Here is a 26,061-nt window from a genome sequence, read left to right as displayed (position 1 = left end):
CAGCCATGGTAGAGTATTACAAACTGTGGCCTAGATCCTGCTCTGAAAATGTGCACTGTGAGGCCCTGTTGAGCAAAACAAGGCAAGGAACGCACTCTTTTTGTAGAAACCCATTAAAAATGGAAGTCCCTGTTCTAAGCTGAAGGTTTTGTTCATAGAACCATATAATCATAGAATAACAGATCATCATAGAATCATTAAGGTTGGAAAAAACCTCTAAGATAGTCCAGCCCAACCACCCACCTACCACCCATACTGCCCACTCAACCCTGTTTCTCAGTGCCACATCTACCCTTGAATGCCTCCAGGCACAGTGACTCCACCACCTCCCTGAGCAGACCATGCCAGTGTCTGACCACTCTTTTGGAGAAGTTTTCCTGATATCCAACCTGAACCTCCCTGGTGCAATTGGAGCCATTACCTCTAATCCTGTCAAGTTTATCCTGAGTTGGAGGCTGACTTTCAGCAACACAAACAAAATGAACCAATCAAGAAAACTGGGTAGCTTGTAGCTGGCACTGAAAATCCATGCAAAAACTGCTGTTTGCATCATGTGAAATACTACTGAGGAGCTCCAAAGTCATAGAGAGCCATAATCAGCATACAGATGCAAACAGAAGGCAGTTCACTGATCTGGATGATGGAACAACCTTTGACCACCGACCACACTGTCTTCAGACAGAGTCACTTGAAGTCGGACAGCAGCTGGGGTGCTAGCTGGAGCCCTGTGCTCCCTCTTAGTCTGTACTGTGGCCTTTGCCTGTCAGTATTGGTGATGGTAAAGCAAGCTTTTCCACTTAGGTGCGTGCACTGTTTTGCTTAAGAGCCAATAAGACAGCTGAGGATTTTCCCACCAGGGTCCCAACCCACGGCATTTTTCACCTCTTTCCCAACTCCTGGCTGTCCGGGTGCAGCATCCACCCCATCGCTGCGGGCGGACGCGGTGGCGGGAGGAGGGTCCGCCCAGCGCCGCGGCTGCACGGGTTGCGGCAGGAAAGGAACGGCGGCTCCTCGCAGGAGGAGGAGGAAGGGGGGGGGGGGGGGGGGGGGGGGGGGGGTCCTTCTGAGCGGAGCCGGCCGCAGCGAGAGGCGCGGCGGGGCGGGGCGGGGTGGGCGCGGGAGGCGTGGAGGGGAGAGCGCTGCCCGCGGAGCGGCGCGGATCGGCGCGTGCCATGCGCGGCGCGGCGGCCGGGGCTCGCTCGCTGGCTCAGCATGCGTGGGCTGTGCCGCCGCCTCTGCCTGGTGGCCGCCGTGCTGGGGCTGTGCGGGGGCAGCAGGAACTGCCCCGACCTCATCGTGGACCGTTGCCTCTGCGCCGCCGAGCGAGCCAAGGGGCCCGGCCGCCCGGCTCTGCGCATCAAAGTGGTCTGCAGCGGAGGCGACTTGGTGGAAACTTTGCAGCCCGCCGTACTGCCCAACCGCACCGTGTCCCTGTGAGTACGGCCCGCGGGCAGCGCACCTGGCGGAGGGCGGCGGGCGGCGGGAGGGATGCGGGGCGCGGGGGGACCCCTGGGCGCGGCCGTACCGCTACCGCAGGGCCGGCAGAAACGGCTCCGAGCTCTGCCCGGCTGTTAAAAAGTACGTGTGAGTTTGCTTTTCTTTTTTTCTTTTTTCCCCTTTCTCTGTTCGGAAACTCTTTTTGGCGTTATGGTCGAGCTGGTGAAGCTGGGCTTCCCCTGCTGTCAATTGCATGCTGCTGTGTGCGGTGGGTTGGGAAATGTCAGTGCTAGCAAAACCGATGGAGCTCGCCGGTACACCTTTCTGCTGGTGGCGGAGTGGACTGAAAGTGTCCCAGCGTTGAATGAGCGATGCCGGCGAACTGTACGCTGTGAGATGAAGCAGCTTTCTCCTCCTCTCTCGTCTCCTCTAAATAAAGTTTGGGACTTGACATCTCCTCTCTTAGCAATGGTTTGTGTACGACCAATTGAAACCACCGACTCTCTGATACTGTTCCGAGTTTTAACTCAGAATGACTCACAGTTGGGTGCTTTGCTTATTTATTTATTATTTCAAGTCGCTTGGAAATAGATGATGCTATTTTGTTGCCTGTTGCATGGACTTGAATAAACGCAGTGTGCTGTTCGAGTGCTGGTAGAACTTGTGACTGTATTGCCAAGTATAGGTGAAAGTAATGTCCCTGTAAAGGACCCAAGCAGTAACAGATCTGTGACACCCTTTAGATTGTGCACATTTTCGACAGCTCTTTTACTGTTGGATTTATTTCTGTTGACAATTCCTGCTGTGAACATCTCCACTGTTCACTGCATTTTCTTTAAGTCAACACTTTTAGGAGACAACTGGTAAAGATAGTAATTTATAACAGCTGGGGAGCCCGTGCTGTAAATGTGCAGATGTGCTGCGTATGCTTCAGTTCAGCTCCAGCTCTGACTGCTGAGTGACGTGGTGCTGATTAGCTGTGTGCTGATTGCTCATCCGGGAGGGCTTTGCTTGTTAATGTACAAGATGTAATAACTACACTCCCAGCTAAATTTAATAGACTTTTTTAGAATCGTTTTATGACACCAATGTAAGTGTGGACCTGGGTGGTAAATTCACTCCTACTTTTGTGGTTTATATAACTGGCTTTACAGTATATACTTCCGAAAGGGTATAAAATGTTGACACAAACTTTTTTTTTTTGTCATTGGTTAAAGATCTGCAGAAACTTTTACACTCAGCGTATCTACAAAGGCTTTTGTTCCTAAGCATTGATTTACAGAGTTGTATTTGGATTTTGTTTTAAAGAAGCTTTTCCTTTGATTAAGTACCAGTAGATGAATCCAGCTGACCAAAGGATCAACAGAAGTATGTATTCACTGCAATGAAAAGAAACTGAATTGGAAACAGAAGTGAGAAAAGATGGATGGAGGAGGTGGTGCGTGTGAAGTGGTAGGTGGGAGGATTTGCTCACTTGCATCTGTGCATCAGGGTACCAAAAGCAAACATGTTGCTCTCACCCTGAATAAGCACATTCTAGGTGACACTTGTTCAGACTCGTTAGGAAGGTTATTTTTTTAAACTCACTCACAGAAAGCTGTGACCTGATAGCTGGTTAGCTGTGCTTAGCTGGGACAAAACACAGACGCCCTTGGTTTTATTTGTTGGGTTTGACTCAGAGAAGTACGCAATACGTTGTGTCACCTAAATGTATGGCCGTCCTCTCACTGTCTCAGTTTTTCTTTCTTCCTCAAAAGCAAATTTAAAGCTGAGTCTTGAAGATAAAAAGGAAAAAGTTAGAATCTGAGTTAGAGATGCAATAATTTTCAGTAGTTGGAACATATGGATGACAAGTTGATTGAATGTGTCAAAGATTTTCCAGGAGAAGCTGTTTTTGATGAATGGAATTACACTTGTGAGATTTGGCCAGCTGCAGAAAATAATGATAAAAAGCTCAAACAGCACCGCTCTTAGATTTGTTTTTGTAGGTGCATGGAAGACTTAGGCAAAAGAGAATACTGCAGTAGACACTGCCTATTTCCATTCAGTTTTATGGGCCCACAGAGAGAAAGAGAACTTTAACATATGGAGCATAACCTTTTGGATTGCTTTAAAAATTAAGAAATATAGGGGTGAATAAAGGAATGCACGTTCAAATGCTGCGAGGCTTTTAAGAAACAGTGCAATGAATAATAATTTTTTGGCAGCTTAAATCATCTTCCTATATACCATATAGGGATGCTGCTTCTCTAGCACTGTTTCTTTTGGAAGGGAAAATTAAAGCCAAACTTAACTGCTCAGCAAAGATCTCATAGGAGTTAACTCTGCTGTATCTCTTCAGCCATTAAGAGATGAAGTTGTAGTTCTTTAAGTTTTCATTTACATGCTTGGTAATGTTGCTTGCCAGCAAATTTAAGAAGTTATGACTTGTTAGTGTAATGATTTTTTTTCACCCAGCTGACCACGGACCTCAGCCATGCTCAGTGATTCTGGCACTTTATGGCATGTATGCACCAAAAGTAGCACTGCAGAAAGTACTTCTGGAATTTTGTAGACAGTAGCTTGACTTAACATAAACTAGCATCAACTCACTGGAGAAACTCATGTTCTTGGCCAACTGGGGCCAATTATTTCTAGTGGGGAAGTACATGTAGTTTCTCGGAAATCACATGAATGAGATGAATACTAGAGCCAGTCAGTGCTGCCTAAGTGCTCCCAATACTACAGTGCAACACTAGAAATAAAATCAAAATATAAGCTGATACAGGAACTATTCCTACCCCTTTAATTTATATTAAAAAAAAAAAAGAAAAAAGAAAGAAAACAAAACAAGGAAGCTTGTTCTGTGCTCTCTGTTTTACTTGCTTTATTTCATGTTTTACTTCTCTGGAAATGGGATTCATTGATCTGGATTGAAAGGAAAGAAACAGCTGTAGCTTCGCAAAGTATTTATGTGTATTTTGTTGAAAGGAATTCTAAACTGTATTGATTTGCAAGAGATATTTCTGTTCCTTGTATATCAGTGAGGGGGCAGAAGAAAGGAGTTTCTTCTCTTGATTTCCATGGAGAATGCTGCTGTGGCCTCGCAAAATTACAGGAGCTCCCCAGATTCCTCTCAGTGGGTGCAGACCCAACAAGGAAGGATCATATCCCCCCACGGTAATGGTTTTCTCGGCCACAACTTTATGGCCAAATAAGTGGGACTTCTTACAATGAACCAATACTTCAGAAATTATTATTTTTAAATTGTGTGATTGGGTTGCTGAAGTGCAACACCAGAGAAAAAGACTGACTGCATTTTTTTTTTTCCTCTTCTGTACTGGTGAAAATGTTAGGTTTAAATTTTGGATTGAGTTGCTGAAGCTGGGGCCATGCAGAATAAGGCAGTAAGACTGAGTTTGCCACCTTGTTTGCAGTGCAGGAACCCTACAATGTGAAATTTCAGGGGTTAGCAGTTAGGTTTTGTTCTGCATTATTCCACATACATGGGACGCTATATCTGCAGGTTACTTACCAGCTGTACTTTTTTTTTTCTTGTCAAATGGTGCCAGGGAGTTTAACCTTATAGTTCTTAGAAGTTCCCGGTTCATTTCAGCTCTTGATACAGCTGGGCAGAATATATTTTGAAGTTATAAAGGTCGTCAGTTTCTCATAGCAACATTACTTTATTTTCCCTCCCTCCCCATTCAAAAGGAAGTCTAACATATTCGGGAGAGTGTTATTTTTACAAATTTTGCCCAGAGTTATACCTGGGTACGTCTGTTGTTTTAAATGTCATTGTAGACATGATAAAAATTAGGGTAGTGTATGGTCACAGCAACTCTTCTATATAACTGTTCATGTTTATATCTGTGTGTTTATTTTTGATTGTGAGGTTGTCTCAAACTCCTCAGATTCTCAGTTTCAGAATGGAGCTACGTGACTCCAGTGGAAACCCATAGGCATAATCTGTACAGCAGGCATATTTCCATCCTCAGAGTGCTTCCCAAGCATCATCAAGCCTTCTGAAAGCAACATTCACCCTGCTTTTCTGCCCCCAAATTACTTTTATGTCACATTCAATTATGTCATGTCTACCGCTATTTATTCTAGCTTATTATATTACTGTATATTTTTCATGTTCAGTCCTGAGTTTTACACTTCTATATTACTTCAGCTTGGGATACATAAATATGATTTAGTTAATGTAAGCATCTTACTGAAAAAATATATCTAAAAAATGTTTTTTTTTGTCCCTAAGAGCTTGGACTTAAAGCTAGCCAAAGCAAACAAAGCAAGAATCGAGGGAAGAATGAACAAAAAATATTATTCATTAGTTTTATCTCCTCATCTTAAAACTTGTTGGTTTTTTTTTCTTTAGTGGTATAAGGTCTCGCGTATTGTTGCTGGTTTCCAAATAACTGGATTCTTAAAGAATGTAGGGTAGTTCTCATTGTAAAGGTTTTCACAGACGTTTTCACCTTAGTTAACTTCCTGTGTTCACTCAAAGTGCCAGGAAAAAAAAAGAATAAAAACCAGGTTTCCTGCTCCATTATTGATGGATGTATACATATTTATACATGCTTTCCCCCAAAAGCTCTTAGAAAACAAACTCAGTTTCTTGTGAAAGAAATTCCCGTCATAAAGCAAATTGATGCAGAAGACATGGAAGGTCTGAGAGGAGTACTTGGGAAAGGCAAAACTAAGATAAAAGAAAAACGGTAGAGAAGAAAAGTCTCTAGATATTAGTCTAAATTTCCTTGATGGCTCAGCTGGAGTGGCCACAAAATACCATAACTGAAAATATTAATTCTTCTTCATGTTACTTCTGATGAGAGGATGTCTGGGTTTGAATTCACTTGCCTGTGTGTCAGTATAGCAAAGGACTCTGACCACTTCCGAATTAGGACCTGCTGTTTGTGAAACCAATCCGTGGGCATTAATGGAAATCGTAACAAGAGAGGAGGGCAAAAATGGTCTGCTTAGGCAAACAGAGCTTTATTTACGAACAATGTTCAAAATTCCATAAAGGCTGAAGTTCTTCTGATCCCTTTTGATTACTTCATAAGTGTCATAAATTGAAAAAAATGCCACATATCCTCCTGCTGCTTTAAGTTCTACAGGTAACTTTCTCTGAGCAAAACTGTTTGTGGGAAGGAAAGAGGTGAGAATTTTTGGAAACAGACAAAGTTATTTGCTGGTATTAGATGGTTTGTGAATTTGGTAGAAACACAGTGTTTTTTTTTTTTTTTTTCCCCCCCCCCCCCTACATGCTGGGAAATTTGCAGTATCTTATACTTAGTTTCATTAATGGCTTCAAGCTGTGCCAGGAAAGGTTCAGGCTGGACATTAGGAAATACTACTTCTCTGAAAGGGTGGTCAGGCATTGCAATGGGCTGCCCAGAGAGGTGGTGGAGTCACCGACCCTGGTGGTGTTCAAACAGCATTTGGATACTGTACTGAGGGACATGGTTCAGTGAGAACCATTGATGATGGGCGAATGGTTGGACTGGATGATCCTGTGGGTCTTTTCCAACCTTAGTGATTCTATGATTCTATGACTTCTATGATTCCAGAGATATAAATAAACTGCTGGGATAGACAGGAGGTTAGCAGTGCACATGTGTATTAAGTGCATATCTGATACCTAATGAGAAGTCCTAAATGAAGTTGGGGTTTTATGAGATGGTATAATTTGGTTGGCTACTGACTGCGTTTGCCTGAAGCAGGGAGAGATTTAACACGTCACTGCCTTTCTTTTCTTTCTTTCTTTTTTTTTATTTGGCGGTTACCCTAATACTCATAAAATCCATTTCATTTTAATGATTAGAAGATATGTGCAACAGCGTCTTGTTTTTGAAGTGCAGATACTCTCATCTGATGTGATGGCCTGGGAGAGAGAGATTTATGGATGTGGAATTTCCCATTATAGGAAGCCATGTGAGTTGCTGCCCCTTGGGACCTAGGTACTGTCAGCCCTTAAATTGGGCAGCTCTTTAGATTTGGTAATGTAGTGCTTTCTTTCTTCATAGTTTTAGTTTAAGAAGAAAAATGAAATATTTCCTCAATGTACATTTTTCTTTCCTTGAGCTCTTCTCAAAACCCTGTAACAGCATGAGGAGTGGTGAGGTGATGAGGGGGGAATAGCATAGTGGGAAGAGAGGTGAAGAAGGGGAAATAACTGTCCAGTAACAGTTCTGACGGTCAGAAGGGAAGGAGCTGGAAAGTCTTACTAATGTGAAGCACACAGAGTTTAGTATTCCTATATGTTCTCTTTGTTTCTGCATTGTTCATAGGTTCAAAATCACACATGTAACTGATGCTGTGCTGTAATGGTTTTGCTAACACCTGTGACTCTAGAAGCCCATTTGTTCCTTTGCTATCCATACAGACCCAGAAGTACTGCCAGTACTGGGCAGAAGTAGCCAAGGAACACTACTTGCTTGTGCAAAGTGTGCCCTACTTGGGGCCTTCTGTCAGAATGTATTTTGCAGCTGTTGTATTCAGCCACGCTCCACATAATCCACCCCTTGGTTCCTCACTTCTGTCTTTACTCCTGCTTTTGCAGTACAGAACTGGCATAAATCTGTAAGTTCAAGGGCAGTCTTTACTGAGGCAGAGATTAGCTTCTAACATCCTGTAGGAAACTTGTGTGTATATGCCTATGTGTTTATATATATATATATACGCACACACACACACACACACAAAGAAGCTTACACACTTCGTTCATGGACATGAGAGTCAGAATTGTGTGCCAGCTTGAATTTCACTGCTTTATTACTATCTATCAAAAATCTCTATTTGTGCTTTTTTTTTTTTTTTTGAGTTTGAAGAAAATAGATTTCTAAGTTTCCTCCTTTTTCATCTTCCATATAGGTTGTAAAAAGAACATTACAGCTTCAAAAGTGTGCAGGAGAATGGAAAGGTTGGGTGTGTGCTGCGTTAATCGGCTCTGATTAACTCTGGTCAGTTGCAAGTTTGCTGTCTAGTTCTGGACTTTGCAAATCTAAATCGGCTAAAAACACTGTCTTGTTTATAATACTAATATTTTTTCCATTTACTTTGGAATTACGTAATAAGAGAAAGTTCAGGCTCGGTTCTTATTTTTGTGGCAGCATGCCATTCTTCACCCTTCTCTTAAAATCATTTCCAACTGTGTTTTCATGCCTGGGACTGATTTGGGAGTACTCTGAAGGTACATTTAGTCATATGAAAACTGCTTTTGCATTTTCTGTTATAGTCTTACAGCCTTGTTGACAGTTTCTTTTCTGTTCTTAGTCAGATATAATCTTATCCGAACAGCAGTATGTCAAATGTATAAACTGTTCTGCCAATGAAGTAAACACCCAGTGGTTTATGGGTATTACACTCACAGACCTATTAATCTTCACAAAAACCTGAGAGTTATTTCTAGATCATATAGAATTCAGATTTGCTGATAGCTATGCACAAGTGAGCAAATTCTTTTAAACTTGCATTTTAAGCCTTCCTTTGGTAAGTGGCTGTCTTTTGAAATGGTTGGTAATAAAGTCTCATAGAGGTAGAAGGGTGCTGGCATGCAAGTTCGGTGTATGTACTGGAGTATTTGTATAACACACAGTGAAGTTTAAAGGATTTTCTATGTTAGAAAGGTATCATAGTTTTTGAGTAACTTTATTAGTCAAGGCCTCCAAATTAGAAACAATTCTGATTTTCCTAGTTTATTGCAGAAGTACTGTGATTTCTTCCTTGTAATAACAATCAAGATGGTGTCTCTTCATAAAACTCTCCTTTTTATGTCATGATGTAGATTACCCCAGAAAGTGTATCAGTGCACATTTTATAGATAAACCTTTACCTCCAAATCAATACTTTTATGTAACTTGAGACAAGAACAAACAAAATCACAGATGGAAAATTAAGTTAACGGTAACAAAATCAGGCCTGGAAAATTTGAAGAAAAGCATAGATTTAAGGAAAAAAAAATCAAACAATCTGCATTTCAATGTAGTGTAATTTCCCAGGCAACAGTTCCTTGGATATCTGCACTTCATCATGCATGGTATCAACTTCTGTGAGAGCAGAGGGAAGGGGAAAAAGCATAGCCTGTGTATTCAGAAATTTCTCAATACAGTTTTATAGAAACTTCAAAGGAAGTATACTGAAATGTTAGGAAAGGCTCCTCAAAGGGAGTGTGCTAACAACCTGGTGCAACAAGAAACCTATTGGCACTGAAGGAAATACTCATCATCAATACTGAGGAATCAAACTGACCAGTGCCCCTAAGTGTTGTGTATTTGCATGCTATTGTGCGTCCTGGTTAATCCTCTTTGTCTTCCATGGGACATTCTGTATGCATGGAACCATCTCCCTTTAGTCTCAGAACCTTGTAATTCTGCACTTTGCTTCTATTGTTACTCTTTTATTGATATTTATTGCAATTTTCTCTCTCACCTGACTTTTTTATTCAATGCTGATGTGTAATATACAAATATACCCTTTGCTATAAATGCATTTAAAAAAATTAAAAGCAAAACCTAACTACACCTGTCTCCCTCATCAGCTCTCCTCTTGGTGTTCTGTATGCTCCATTCTCACTTTCCCATGTGTACTCATTTCTCCACTAGCTTGCACTTTCACTGGTGTGTGCTGCTGTTTCCAGCTTACAGCCTCCACCTCTTCTCTCGTCTTTCATGACTTTCCAGATCTTTCTAAAATCCTCCATTACATCTTCCCTCATTACCTTTGGTCCTTGACTCACTTTATCCATTTCTTCTGATCTTACTGATTGGAACTGAAATGAGTGAGGATATGGGTCCTCAGAGAGATCTGACTTAAGCCCTGGAGTTCAGCACTGACTGGAATTGGGGCCGGGCAGATGGAGTTGATCCTATTACACAACTTTCAAAGAAGAAAAATGTAAGGAGGCAGAACCAAACAGAGTTTATCATTAGAACTGCAGCCAGCAGCACGGAGAAGTCTGAATGTGGTTGTGTCAAGCAGTGTTTTTATATTGAACTGCTGCCCATGTTGCTGATAGTTGGAGGGAAATGTCTTGATGGTCAGATTTGCTTCACAACCCTAGAATTGTATATTGCTTAGAAGGGAAGAGGAGAGGTTTAATTTCTAGTTTGCTCTACCCTTTGTGACAGCGTTCAAACAATATTGCAACCATCCTTCCAAAACTGTGAAATATGTATAACACAAGTAATTATAGTGATATAAGATGAAATCTTGACATGTGCTGTTATTCTTGTTGCAGTTCTTGAGCCAGAAAACTAAACTTTTCAATATGTAGGCAAATCTAAACTTATGGAACTGCATTCCTTTCTCCTGTGATATAGCTAGCATTATTCACATGCTAAGTTTATCATATAGCTGCATCTTAAATTAGATCATGTTAATGAACTGTTCTCGGCAATGGTTGTAGCAGTTGACAAATCCCTACTCATTTTGCAAAAGCCATGACTTCCCATCCACACTAAGGATGGGATGCAGGAAAGGTGCATAGTCAAAATACATGAGCTTTCACTGCTCAGAAACAGGTGGTTGTTCCTGCAAACTTCACTCCTGATCTAGGTCCTTGACTGACACTGCTCTATGAAGTAAGTCTTTAAAAAAAAACATGTTTTCATGGCAATAAAACAAGACATGACATTCCATCTGTAATGAATGTTATCATTCAAGACTTATTTTTTGTTAGACACTCATTTTGTGGATTGGATGTGCCAACTTCTCATCATAAGATTTATTTATTGCAGGAGGCCCTGATTATGTATCTCGTCTGTAGCAAGGTAGTTATATGTAAATAGGGAAGAACAGGATTTTGTCATATTATGCTTCAAGTACCTCTTCGAAGAACAGTACTGTGATTGTTCAACAGAATTTGGATTACATGGTGCTCACAAAATGGAGTCAATCTGTGGGAGTTACAACACCATGTATTCAGGTATCTGTTAAACCACTGGTGCATTTAAGAATAATTTCTGCAGTTTTTTTTCTCTGCATTTAGTAACAATAAGCTCTCAGAAAGTTAATCAGCCTATAAGAAAAACATATTTTACAATAAGGATGATGAGGCACTAGAGCAGGTTGCCCAGAGGTGGTGGGTGCCCCCTCCTTGGAGACACCACCAAAGGTCAGTTTGATGGGGATCTGAGCACCTGATGGAGCTATAGGTGTCGCTGTTCCTTGTAGGGGATGTGGATTAGGTGGCCTTTCAGAGTCCCTTCCAACTCAAATGATTCTACTTCTTTTACTTTAATGGTGAGAAATTTTGAGTGAGAAAATAAGTCCACTCACTGCTGTTGGGAAGCCATCTGTAAGGATAATTTTAATATTATTTATTTATTTTCCCCTTGGTCGGTATTTCCTTTGTTTTCCTTTCATTTCTTCATTAACAGTTGCTTATAGGGTCACATTAAATCTTCAGGATTTTAGGACCTATTTTTGTATACCTGAGGAAGAGTGGAGACAGGCAGCATTAGAGATATAGACATCAGACAACAAAGTTATATCACTCATAGATACTTGGCATTTGTTTTATTTATTAGTACAATTTCATGTGTACTAAATGAATGCCAATTGCTGTCTGCGTAAAATAAAGACTTACCTGGCATATAGCTTCCTCATGAAGCTGTAGCAGATATCATAGAGGTAATGCCTTTAGCTTAAACAGAAAAAGGAAACAATGAGATCTGCTTTTCTTTGTCTTTATTTCCTCAATGAAAGGAAGAATGCTGAAATTCCCCTCAATGTGAAATGTGGAAAAAGCCCACAAAGAAATGTCATTTATTGTTGTAAAATCCATAATTCTCTTGACTTTCTGCAAAATTACTTGTTATAAATAACAATGTCAAGAGTTAACAATATAAATTCACAAACCAAAGAGTAACCGTAAGTGCTAAATTAATGTAATAAATTCTAATTCTCTGAATATAGAGCAAATGAAGTTATTGCTTTGGAATACTTCATGTTTATTGATTGTCATTATAAGCCTGTCTCTAATTAACTATTCTTCCTGAAACAATTCTTATTAATTAATTTGTGCCTATATTTAATAACTAGCCAATTAATATATTTTCCCATAAAGTGGTCTTCAAAACAATTTGGCATAGTCAGCAATTTACTCTCTAACTACAACATCTTTTTTATTTTTTTAAATAAATAAGACAGCAGTTACTGGTAGCTGGACTAAGTGATTTCCAAAGAAACTGTCCTCCATATTTTTTCATGTATTGTTAATAAGAGTAAGGAAACTGACTGCTTCAGTGACCCTAAATGCTGTTAAAGTTGTGGGTTGTTTTTTTTTCTTTCTGTATGTACCTTTGAACAACTGAGGACACTACTTCAATATCTTTATTACAGTTATTTGGTTATAAAGATATTTGGTAATGAAGAGGGATTAGATGCCAAACCTAAGTTTGGAATAGATTAGAGGAAATAATTTTTTAATGCTGGCTTTCCAGATCACTACTTTAGCTGAGGCAGAGCGATTGTTTTAAACAAATAAAATCCCTTATGTAATCATTTATTAAATAGCTCTGAAGTCAGGGGTTGGTTTTGTGTTGTTTTTTGTTGTTTTCTTTTTTCTTTTTCTCCCTTTCCTGAAAGTAGCTGTCAAAATGGTGGTACTGAACTATTTGTTGAGTCGGTGTTTCCATGTCACAAGTTAGTCTGTAAGCTTTTTCAGTTCGTTGTTGTTTTTCAAATTGTAACATCTAATAAAGGTTCTGTACACTGAAGAACTGAAGCAGTTGCCTTTCCCATCTATTCTTTTTTCACTTGCTGCTCTGCTGTTTTGCTCAAATTTTCAGTTTTTAAATCTATAAAAACATCATACCTGGACACTAAAAATACTTACATTTTTGCAGCTTTTCATTTGCTGCAGTCTGGATGTTTGATAAAAACATATGAGTAGCTGTCCTGGACCATACCACAGCCATGTAGCCCTGTATCCTATCCCTGTTGCGTTTAGAAGCCTGGAGTAGAGTAGCACTGCAATTTTTCCCATAAGGACCTTCCAGTTTCCAGCCCATCTCGGAGATGTAGTTCAAGTGTGTTTAATTTACCAAAGTGGAATCCAGCAATGTGCAGTCCAGCACTCCCCTGAACCCTTCCCAGATCTGCATTTGTAAGATCTCTTTGCAAGAAGTGCTGCAGCTTAACTGTGTGCTGGTAATGAATGACCTCCTTCTGTTTATGTCTGAGTTTGAAGAGTTCAAAACTCTTTCTTTGGAATTTGTTTCTGCCAGAGCTGACATGGTTATCAAACTCAGGAAAGCTGGCCATGGTCAGTCTTTAAGTGGAGAGCCCATCTCCATGCTTTTCTGGTTGTCCTTTTACTTATCGTTAATCACTGTCGGTAAGCTGAAAGGCAAGGAGGTGATAAAGTTTCAAGAAATAAAATTAATTTGTACTATTAATAGTATTCTTTTTTTATGCAATTAACACTGTGGTTAACTTTGTGAAAAGAGTGGTGATAAAACTTTTTCTCTTATAAGAAAAGTCATTACATTTAACTCAACCCATGGGGAAATGCATTGGTATTGTAGAGGGGAAAAAAAGGAAGCCCCAGAAGCTTTACTCCAGCTTTTTACATTTTGGATTAATGAAAAATGAACAAAAGCTTATAGCCAGCTTTCTCATTGGTTGGCCTAGTTTTCTCTTGGCAGATTGACAGATTTTCCTTCTTCCCTCTGTATTCCTTAAAAATAAGTGAATCTTTACTTTTCCTTGTACACTGAGGCATTTTGTGCTTTGCTTAGTTATTGGTTCTGTGGAAAGGAAAGAGAGAAGAAGGTATGATTGAGAGAAAAACTATTAAAGCACAGTAACAGCATGCTTGTGAAAATAGGATTTGGTGTATGTACGTTACTGTAAAAGGTACAGAACACTGGATTGGTCTTGTTTTTTTCCATTTCAACTAAAATCTTTTTTATTGGTATTGATGGAAGCAATTTACTTGTGCAGAAGGACCCCAGCATAGTGTTTCGGCTAGTTGCTGCTTCACTCATGTGAAGTTTTAGATTTCTTCTATGAGTCATTTAGATCAGAGCTCTATGATTAATAATATGCTAATAGCGATTTAGTAGATTTTGCTACTGACTGTTACTGACTCATGACAGTGTATTAATCTGACCGGAAAGAAATGGTTAAAAGAAACTGGAAATGGAAAAGTTCCTGTTTAGTGGCTGATCTTTTGGAACCGGGGGCAAACAAAGGTAAAAATATTGACAACCTTATTTTAAATTGGTTTATTCTTTTTAGCAGATCTAGAATAGCCTTTCTGGATGCTGCCTTCCTTGAAACAGGCTTTCTGTGTTGTCCTTGTGCACAGGGACTCAATAGTCCTTTCAGGTTCTTTCCAACTTGGGATATTTGTGATTACTATGATCAGTTGTTTTGAGTAGATTGGCCACAAAGCCTGTTTTTCATCCATGTCTCTGGTCACAGAGCAAGCTGCTACTCTCCCTCCTTTTAGCTGTTACTTTGTTCTGCATCATTTTGGTGATTTCCTGCCATACTGATGACTTCTTCATTTATAGTTGTGTCGTTTTTTAACTGGTAAATTATGGGAATCGTTTTCCAGGAACTGGTCAGCATGAAAGGCCTTTTCCTGGGCCTTTCTAGGAAACATTTTGCCTCTTTGAAGTTGCCTAGATTCTGCCAAATTGATTGTGAGAAAGGAAATAATTAGACACAGAGATGCAATATGCATAAACACCATCAACCGGATTGGCACTTTTTGCAGAAGAGAACTTGGATCACTTCTTCACTGTATTGATCTGTGTGAATAGTTTGAAGATTTACAGGCCTCTTGGAGGAGATACTACTTAGTCATTAGAGATGGATATGCTCTGCTGAGCACTTTCTCTCTGTCAGGACAAGTGTGTCCATTGCTCACAGTCAAAGGCTGTCCTGAAGCTGCAGAGGATGCTGTGGGACTTTCTGCCACTGAAGGGATCCCCAGCGCTGACTGAGGATGTGGTTTTGGGGAAGACATTGCTTGCTTTATTCTACAAATTACTTTTTTTTTTTTTTTTGACTGTTTGGGCACTGTAAGGTAATAGAGATTATTCTGCAGAAAAAAAAAAAAGTACTGATCACTAAGCAAATAATTTTTTTAATGTTAGTTTGCCTGTACTTAAAAGAATGAGGCTGCAGGGAAGGACTGGGAATGTGAATTGGTGTCTGGAATGTGTGAATAACTCCATTTGCTATCTGATCTTTATTGCCCTTCATTTTTTCTGTGATTGAGAAGAAGATAGTGATAACATCCAGGTGAACGTCAGTATTGATGAATGATAGATGAAAAGGGACATGTAGCACCTTCTTACTTATGCACTGGTTGATTCTGAACTTCGATAGTTCTCTGACAGCTCAGCAGTAGTCAACATAAGTAAAAAGAGAAAACATCTTGTTCCCCCTGTGTAAGAGCAGAGTTACGCATCTGTGTCTCAGATGCTGTGTACTTCCATGTCAAACAGCATGTAGCAGGACAAGATGAGGTACAGAAAACGGGCCATAAATGTGCAGAGGTATGGAATGATGAATAACTGAGAGAGTTTTATCCTAAAATCCTGTATGGTATGTTAAAAGATAATAGAGAAGATTATTCAGTTTAAAAAATATGTATTATTTTGTTAAGGTTTTCAATATTATAGGACTGAGGTAGCAACAAATAATTGGATTGGAGTTTCTCAGAATTAAAATGATTTCTTCATGCCTTGCATATGTTACCTGCAGGGCTTTTTTCTTTAGTTCTTATATCTATGAATCTTCTCTTTGACTCCTATCAAAGACAGGACAGTGATCTAAACAGACTTCTGTCTGACCTGCTTCTGATGGCTTGATGCTGTTCAGTGCATTTATTCATGATCCAGATGGAAAATGTAAAATCCTCAGAAGACAGTCTGGAGGAATGATTATAGCCTGGGGCAGTTCTGTGGAGTAACCAGGATCACTTGGCAAGCAGGACTCAATAGATCAACGTTCATTTTAACATGGCCAAGAACACTGTCAGATATCCAGAACAAAGAAAGTAGTTTGCACTTGCACATTCCAGAAGGCTGTTCCAAAATTGTGTCACTGAAAAGCAGTTAATTATAATGGTGCATAATCAGTTAAACATCTGTTCCTGGTGTGATATTATTACAAGAGCACTGACAGTACTGCCTTGGATCCAAAAGCAGGGAACGAAAATCAGAGTTAAGGAGTCAGTATTACCTTTGTTTGCTGCTACTGAAAAAAAAAAAAAAAGAGTACTAAATAAAGTTGTTAAAATATATTTTGAACTTTCAAGCATAATTTAAAGACTAGAAAACATGTGTTGTATACTTAAATCTCTTCTCGTACATTTCTTTTACTTGTTTCAGATTAAGAAGTTTTTTGATCATGTCCCCTAGATGTTTACAAAGAGGAAAGATGTCTGATGTCCAAATAAAATTATTTGGAAAATAAATGAGAGAGTCACTGAGAGCTCAAATCAAACGTGTTCAGTGTAGGAACACAAGTTAAAATGTAGGTGAGAATGAGCAACCTCTGGAAGACATGGAAGTATCCATTGTGGCTCCTTTCTTAATTTAAGACTGGATATTGTCAAAGCTCAACAAGAAGCCGAGCTTTTGATACAGCTTTTACTGGGAGAGGTTCTTTGAATTAATTGACATGTTTACACTGGTCTCTTCTGGGTGTTAAATGTTATTTAAGTCTTTAGGAGAAGGGCACAGAATTACCAAGAGAATCTATACTTTTCCAAAGGGGAAAAGCAGCTGATCTATTTGTATACTAACAAATGCGTGGCTCTTATATTTTGTTTAATACAGAAGTAGAACTGCTGTAGTACCAGAATAATTGTTTGTTGACAGTACAGTAGTACACTGTGTATTTGGAAATACTCAGCACTGGAAAGTTTCCAGGTGTCATCTGGCTTGCCACTGGCAAACGTGTTCACCAGGTGTACTTCATCTGCGAGTACTTCTGCTTTGAATTTTTCCTAATACTGTGACTCCAGTTTAACTCTTGAGATGTCAAATCCACTCATCGTAATGATGTCTATTTGTCATTGTTACCCAATTATTTGAGTTCCCCGTCAAATGTAACCCTCTTTATTTACCTTCAAAATATTGACAACAAGGAGGAAGCCAAATAAATGTACGAGCATAAGAAACTGCAGTTTAAAAACAATCAGCGTGTTTGTGTGCTTCTGCAATTAACTGTGTATCTGTTTTCCCTGTCTGCTGCTGCTGTGAAGATTTTTATTGGCTGGTGGGTATGGGTAAAAAAAGATGCTACTAAGAACCATTATAGCTTTAAGTTACTTCACAACAGCTTTATTGCAGAGATGAAAGTCATGAAGAACTTTGTGATTTGAATATTACTATCCTTTGATCTTTAAGTTTCTCGTTAAGTTTAATGTTTCAGTAGCGACTGTTTTTAAAGTCCTCCCCTGTACCCTACATTTTATGTGGGTTTTTTTTTTTTTTTTTTCCAAGTGATTTCTGTAATTTGGCACTGTTTCTTTCCTGTACTAGGAAGTGTGACCTTTCAGCCACATTGAAAAGATTTCCTTCTGGTCTTTCCTAAAATTTTTTAGACTTTATACAGCAATTAAAGTAGTGTGCTATATAGTATGATATAGTCTACAAAGGTAGGCTAGAAAAGTTAGATGTCTGCTCTTTTCACATTGCATTCAATCGAGTCTACAGTGAGCTGGAAAACAGAGGAGCATGGCTTGTCTGTGAAAATCATATGATTTATTTACTGACTGAAATGGCAACTGTTTGGAAGACCGTATTAATCACCCTGAAGACTCACTGGTGAAGCTTTATGTAATCTGGGATTATTTTTTGTGTTATTGATGGATAGTACCTTGTGGAACTGGTTTAAGCATATATACGTTATATTATAATGTAACTGTAACCTAAAGGAGTAATCTGAGGTATTATTAGAGGAAAAGGAGGAATCTTCAAGCTGGCAATTCTTTAATCGCAAATGCTTTCTGGACAATTGCTTCAATTTGTAAAGTAATTTGGAGGGGGATCTGTAATGCAGCTTTCAGCTTTCTGCTGTGTCGAGCATCCCCGTAACTCATTTGGAACTGAATGATAATACAACGCATAACTTTTTGGGAGCGGTGTTTATGCTTTAAAACAAAACAAAACAAAAAACCACCAACAAAAGAAACTTAAAACAGCTTAAATCACTGGAAACCAGCAAGCTTTTTTCTCTTCTGCAACTGCTGTGACTGTCTTTTCCCAGGCAATGTGCAAACTATTATAGAAATATTCAAGACTGAACTCCTTTGCCAGAATTCAGTAGCAAGATCTTGAAATGTTTTTATGGCATTCATGCTGCAGGCATTAAGGGAAGCTGCTCGTTCCCTGCGTGTGTTCAGGGCTCTTCACTTCGTACAGAGTGTCTCCGGAGTATTAGGCTGGGATCGGATCTGCTGTTGGTGCAATGATTGTTGTCCATTTCTGTAGTATTTTCACAGAAAAAGCCCTCCTCGGCCACACCACTTTAATGGTACTGCTAATGAAGTCTGGATGTGACAGTTCTATGGTACCATATGTGTGATCAAAAATTGCTAGTCTTATTAAATACGATACATATTTATACAGGATTTTGATGGAGTATATAGTCAAAAGTCATTGTCAATAAATCCTTATGGCAACCGAAGGTTGAAAACACAAACCGACAATAGCAGCTGGTACTTGAGTAACAAAATTTCTATTATGAGAATTTCTAATAAGATAAAAAGGTATTGAATGACTTAAAACATGGGTTTTTGTCTGAATTTAATTCTTCCCGTGACACATCAATCGTACAATGTTTTATTTAGGTGTTTAAATTATAAGCCTGGTGAGAGTGATAACTTCAGGTTATCACAGGACTTATGGTGAGAACATGAAGTGCAGAACAAATTCTCTGTCCTTTCAAGGTGAATAAAATCTTTTATATTTATGAATATAGAAAGGGGAAACCTTCTCATATTATTCTGACACAAATATGTCAATACAGACTTTTGTGAGAGATGATAGCCTAGTACTTGCTTCATTTTAATCATACAACTGAGAGATGAATTTCTATTTTCTGTAGTGAGAAATCAGTAGTATGTAATTGGTTGAGTACTCAAAGTCAAAATCAATTTTTTTTTTTGTTCTGAATAATCCTCATTGTTTTGCTATTCCTAAAGGTACTCAAAATACAAATTTTAACTTAGACAGAAGAAACATTTTGCCAAGTCTGTGACAAAAAATGCAATATTGCAGCAGTTGTTTTCTGATTAGAGTACTCTGGTTGATGTAATTTCTCATCTGGTCTAGAGCTAAATGTATGCCAGTTTTATCTGTAATATTTGTTGTTCTGGGTGTGCAGTAGAAAACAAGTTAAAATCTGGTTGGATTTATGGTAAAATGACTTTTGGAATCAAAGTCTGTGTTGTATTGTGATAGCTCAATCTATCACCTTCATACTGACTACTGTGTCCAGATGTGGAGTTCTTAGTACAGTGGAGATGTGGACCTGTTGGAGCACATCCAGAGGAGGGCCATAAAAATAATCCAAGAGGTGGAGCACCTTCCCTACAAGGAAAGGCTGAGAGAGCTGGGACTTTTCAGCCTGGAGAAGAGAAGGCTCAGGGAAGACCTTAGAGCAGTATCTGAAGAGTGACAATCACAAAGAAGGGGACGGATGCTTTAGTGGGATCTATTATAGGAGGACAAGGGAAAATGTTTCTAATGAACAGAGGATGGATTTAGATTGGATATAAAGAAGTTTTTTACAAAAGGGTGGAGAGGCACTGGCATGGGTTGTCCAGAGAGGTGTTGGGTACCTCATCCCTGGAGACATTCAAGGTCAAGCTGGATGGGGCTCTGAGCACCTGATGGAGTTGTAGGTGTCCCTGTTCATAGTGGGGGAGTTGGACCAGATGGCCTTTAAGGATCTCTTCCAACTCAAATGATTCTAAGATTATATGGTGAAATGCGTCTTGAAGACTTTCAGAAGTGAAAGTCAGTGTTTAGGAGCATTAAAAAACACAACTCCAAATATGCTACTGAGTCAGGCCATTGGTCCTTTAGGCAAATAGTCTCTAAATCCTGTCATTTTGAAAAGTATGAATTTAGGTTCCAATATTATTATTTTTGAGAAGATATAGGGGGGAAAAAGAAAAATGAGACAGAGGAGTGATGATGCAGAGCTTGCAGGAAAGCCATAAACTGCTAAATGTCATACAGATTCAGATTAATATAGTCAGTGTAGTGAAATACTATCCTTCAAGTAGGTTATGGATACTTCTCTAGCTGCAGAGGGAACGCTCGATGATTCATCTGCACTTCCATTCAGTCCTATTGTGTTTTCACATCTATCTACCATGATATTATTGTTTTCTTTCTTTTCATTACAGTCTTGCAAAGGAGAGACATTAGACTGGATTTCTTGAAAGTGTTGCAAGGGAAATGGCCAGATAATTTATTCTCTTTATGCCTAAAAAGTCATAGGTAAGGTGTTAAAATGGCAGTAGCTTATTCTGTAGTGGCAAAAGTGGGAGAGGGAGTACTTTAGGGGATGTCTGTTGTCACAGTTTTTTGGTGTTTTCAAGGAGTTACTGCCAAGTATGGGGAAGCTCAGTAATGTGCAAGTAGATTAATTGAGTATCTGCTGCGCTTCCTTCTGCCTGGATTTTAATCTGATATCCTCAGGAAAAGGGAGAGGTGAGGGTGGTGGTGAATAAAAGGAAATACTTCCTTGACCTCGCCACTACGTAAAATATAAAAGCTGCTGTGATGAAGCTTGAGGTCAAGAAGGTACAGTGCTTAAATCTGTTTAGAAATTTGGCCTGAGAGAGAGAGAATACTGTCTGTCCACCTGGGATTACCCAGCAAGGGTGGCTGTGAGCAGGTTGTGCAGCTCAGGCATCACTGCAGTTGTGAGAAGTAGCTGGTGCTCAGGACTGGATATTCCTCCTATGGAGGTTTCAGCTGTCACTTCATGGTTGTAAGTGCTGCTGTAAAATTCTGTTACTCATATTTTGGGTGTGAGGGGGAGTGTGTTTGTATTTACTTTCAGACTAGCTCTAGTCTAATCTCACAGAATGAATGCTCCTTGCCTTTCCTTATGAAAGGCATTAGGTGCATTCCTGGAACAGAGCCTGAACTTGATTTCACCTGCAAGAAATCCCATCAGTGTGCTCTGAGGCTATTCTGTGCTGCAAATCAAAGCACAGAAGCGTGGATAAGCAGGAGGAGATTGCCTTCAAAGTGTGCTTGTGTCCTGAACTAAAACACCAGCGTAGGCAACCAGAGGTGACAAGAAAAGTCTCCTCAAAGACCAGAAGTGGTGCAGATTTTGATACAAGTCACCCACTGAATTTCCAAAAACCCAATTCACAAAACCAAACAAAACATATACCCCTAGATCCTCACAAACTGTGTGGAAACAATGACCAGGGAAAGCTCTAGGTTAAAACCACTTTATTTCCGGTCAAAAGGAGAAAGATCGGGGAGATCTTCACAACTTTAGCCAACTAACAGCTGTCTTGCACAAACTTGAAAACTCTTTGGTGTAATGTTATATATTACTTCAGAAATTCAGAGATTCCATTTTATTTTTGCACACCAGATTCTTCAGAGTTCTTGATTGGCTGTGTAGTGTTTACACTGTGACATGACTGAACTCATGAAAGTAAACATATGCCTTAGAAGTGCCTGGAATGAGCTGATTATGGATGTTCTCTAAGATCAGCTGTGAGATATTCACTGAAAGTTTTACTAAGTTAAAATAGGAAATAGTGGCTCTGATTGGTAATCAGAAGAGCTTAAAAATTAGATAATTTGGTTTTGTTTGCCAGTATTATAGGCACTGCATTTTGAACTGATCAAGTTGAAAATCACAGAATCATCATAGAAAGGCTCAGGTTGGGAGAGACCTTAAAGATCATCTCTGGTGGACTGGTTGCCACCCACCAGATCAGGCTGCCCAGGGCCCCATCCAACCTGGACTTGAGCATCTCCAGAGATGGGGCATCCACAACTTCTTTGGACAACCTATAACTAGTTATATCTTCAAAATGCTTCACATACCTTAATATTATTATTTCCTATTACTTCAGCTGAGGAACAGTAATTAAATTAAAAGGCTGAGTACAAAGGGCGCAGTCAGAAACAGTGAGACAAAAGACTGGTTAAGCGCAGCTGTTACTTAAGCCCACTGAGATGCTTCTCAATTTAATACTTAGTGGATTCATAGGACAGATTGATTTATATTAGCTTGATTTACCACAGTGAGTTTTAATCGTAACATCATGTTATTTCAGATACAAGATACATGGAGTTTTTGAACTGACACATGTAGGTTAAACATCTTCCTGTTGAAAAAATGATTGTAACCAGTGTTATCTCATCAGAGTTTTCAAGTCCTGTGCTACTGCAGGTCAGAATTCAGAGTTTTAGGATTGTCCTGGTTTGTGTTCGAACCTTTAGCAGGGCTTCAGATTTGGCTTTCAAAAGCCACTGTTGCCTCTTAAGTGTTGCCTGTAGGGCACTGTTGAAATAAGCCCTTTGCTTTTAAGGTCACATGTTCCAAATGGATGATCTTTTACATAAATACACTCATTTTTAAGTTACTACATTATGATTTTTGTGTGAAGTTTCCTTAGCTGGGAAGGGTAGCAGGTGTATTTTTTGGTTTCTGAAGGAATCTGTAAAATTCAGGTATTAGGAATTCAGGTATTAGGAATAATTTGTTCTCAGAAAGAGTGATGATGCACTGGAACAGGCTGCCCAGGAGGCTGGTGGAGTCATTGTCCCTGGAAGCATTCAAGAAATGTGTAGATGTTGCGTTTAATGGCATGGTGGTGATGGGTTGGTGGCTGGGACTAGGTGGTCTTAGTGGACTTCCCAGCCTTAAAGATTCTGTGAAGATGGTAGAAAATTACTTCCCACCTCTTTAATCTTTTCTACTGAAGTTTTCAGATTAAAGTTCTTGTGTGCTTCCACATCATCTTAAACTGTAGCTGGAACCAATCGGTGCAAGTCCAGCCTACTTCTGCAGTAGTCAGCCTAAATGTAAAACTGTAAACTACAGGTAACTGGACATTAGCAGTATTATCACTCTGCTGATGTTGTTATAAACTGGGGCTTTCCAGTTTTATTAGGAATCAAACTGAGTTTGACATGGGAAGTGTCTGTTGTATTCTGATGATTGTTTGCATCTCAGGCCTTCCAAAGGTCTGTATAAAAACTGCCCATCATCTTAGGCCCTGCTGCTGATAGTCCTTCCAGATGTCATGCCTGAGCTGCACAACTCGATTCACAATTTTGTTTCCTTTTTCTTTTCTCTCGTCCTGGAGGCTTTTCTCAAGACTCGGCCTAAAAGTATCATGGCAGTGCAGTGTCTGCTGTGGCCTGAAGGTTTCACCTCTTGTTTGCAGTTTCCCTTCTCAGAGGTTGTGCAGCAAGAGAAGGAAGTGACCTTTCCACAAGGTTTGCACAATGACTCAAACTTGTGCCTTTTGGAGGAAAGTTCATGTGATTGCCAGCCAGTCGTTCTTGTGTTATACTCAGTCACTGGGGGGAAAACATCATTTTTTGGTAAACTATCATGAAGATCAAACTATCATGAAGATCTACGGGATTTCTTAAGCTGAGAAATAGGAGGGGAGGCTTCTGGATTGCTATATTTACTCACCATGGTTCTGAGGTTGCCTCAGTTGTTTCATCCCATGAAAGAGATACTTAGTACAAGTTATTCAGTAGACTTTGAAGCTAATACAGGAGAATTAAGCTGTCAAATACGTGTTAATTGCAGTAATAATATTTTGAAAATCTGGAGGCCAGAAAAAATTTTCCCAAAAGGAAGCCAACAATTCCAATGTATTAACCTTCAAAGAAATATTTGAAGCAGAAGCATAAAGAAATAAGAAACCCATTGGATGCTGGTAAATCAAAATCATCTTAAATTTTATTCTGATACAGTATTAAGAACATGGATGTTGACTGCCTATGTTAGGAGGGAAAAGGATGAAGTAAAGAGTATGTTCTAAAATACTTTAGCGATAGGATTGCTTCTTAACACAAATGAGTCATTATATATCATATTATTTTTGATAACTTTATTAGATGTTTATACATTGAAGCCTGATAAAGTAAAAATGAGTTTTTTTCTTTTTTTTTTCTTTTTTTAATTTCTTGAGATATAAGAGGATAGTGTCAAAAAGCAGTATTTTACTGGGTAAAGAAATATCCTTGATAGGCAAGGATTGCAAGATTTGTTCTACGCTTGGTAGTTTTCAGCTGAGGTCACATTTTGTACTTCTGTTTACTCCCCACTGATGAAAAATCACTATTAACCTGTTAGGTACCCCCAGATTTAAAAATAGGTAATAATTTAAAGTATGTGTAAATAAACTACTTTTATATGCAAATTTGGGAATATAATAATATTTCTGTTAAAAAAAAACAAAAACAGGACCCCATTAAAATAGTTCTACTTAATCAACGAACTAGGAAAGATAAAGCTTCAATTTTTCCTTTTATATGCTGCAGTACTGTTTTGGAGTTCTGACAAAAAAAAAAAAAAAAAAGAAACACAAAACAAAACACTTGTCTGATGAATTTTTACACTCGGACTGTATAAAGTTTACTTATAGCACTTCAAATCTCCTTTATTTTTCTAAACACAAATGAATCTGAAAAACTCAGTGCTCTGAACTTCAGAGAATGATTAGCAACATAATCTCCAGTAAGCAAAGAGTGATTAACATGGATGCAACAGAATAAAGAGTGAACAAGTTAATTGAAAGGATGTAATGAGCACTAAGCTTAAGAACACTAAGGCAGATTTTAATGAAATTGGAGAGGAGGTGAAGTTAAGGAAGTAAAATTTAAGTATGGCACAAATATTGCTTATGAGAACATGATTATACAGAAAAAGTTTACTTTTGCTATATATACTAAAAGAATAATTAAAAAGGTTCGACAGTCTGAGACAAAGTTCTTTGATTGAAATAGAAATGCCTAAGTGAAGAAGCAAAGTTATTTAACCTGAAAAACAAGTGTAAAATGGGTCAGATGATTTAATACTTATATAAGCTATATTCAAATTCAGGGGGCAGAATTTGTCAAAGCAAGAAATATGATGATTTAAAAGGAAAATTAGAGTAGGAAATGTAGAATGAGGAAAATCTGTCTACACTAGAGTAGATTAGAAGGGCTAAAGGCTTACATTAATCAATGCTATGGATTTATAACCTTATTGAGCACAGAATTTAAACAGTGTGGGGTTTCTATCATTCCTTTGAAGTGTGCAGTACCTTGCGCAGACAGAAACAGGGTTATCAATGTATGATAAAATTAATCAACCAGTAGGATAATTTCTATATTTTCATGTTGTTATTACCAAAAGCTATCAGAAATGTATTTCAAATGGTAGGAAAGTGCAAGAAAACCCTGATAAATGTTGATAAATGTAGTTACCTGATACTGCTATATTTGCTTTGATTATTTGCTAAATGTTGATCCATTAAACAAAGTTCATATCCTTTTTATTTTTGGTGCTAGCCAGCTTCTGTTTTAATATAGCATATGCTCAGAACAATATATGCAGGGCAATATTTATTTTTATTTTTTGTAGGTTCAGGTCGGCTGCACATTTTGTTAT

General features: G+C 38.9%; 1 protein-coding gene across 1 annotated transcript in view; it reads left to right on the top strand.

Moving 5' to 3' along the window:
* The first annotated feature begins 1,141 nt into the window (after positions 1 to 1,141).
* ADGRA1 (adhesion G protein-coupled receptor A1) overlaps positions 1,142 to 26,061 on the top strand; it is a 254,109-nt gene continuing 229,189 nt past the window's right edge. Inside the window, exon 1 of the mRNA XM_040702834.2 lies at positions 1,142 to 1,433. Coding sequence (XP_040558768.1) covers positions 1,213 to 1,433 — 221 coding nt within the window. The 5' untranslated portion in view covers positions 1,142 to 1,212. The remainder of the gene's footprint in view (positions 1,434 to 26,061) is intronic.

The sequence above is a fragment of the Gallus gallus genome, chromosome 6 (assembly GCF_016699485.2).
Source record: "Gallus gallus isolate bGalGal1 chromosome 6, bGalGal1.mat.broiler.GRCg7b, whole genome shotgun sequence".
Lineage (NCBI taxonomy): Eukaryota > Metazoa > Chordata > Aves > Galliformes > Phasianidae > Gallus > Gallus gallus.
This window is presented reverse-complemented; position numbering and strand designations above follow the sequence as displayed.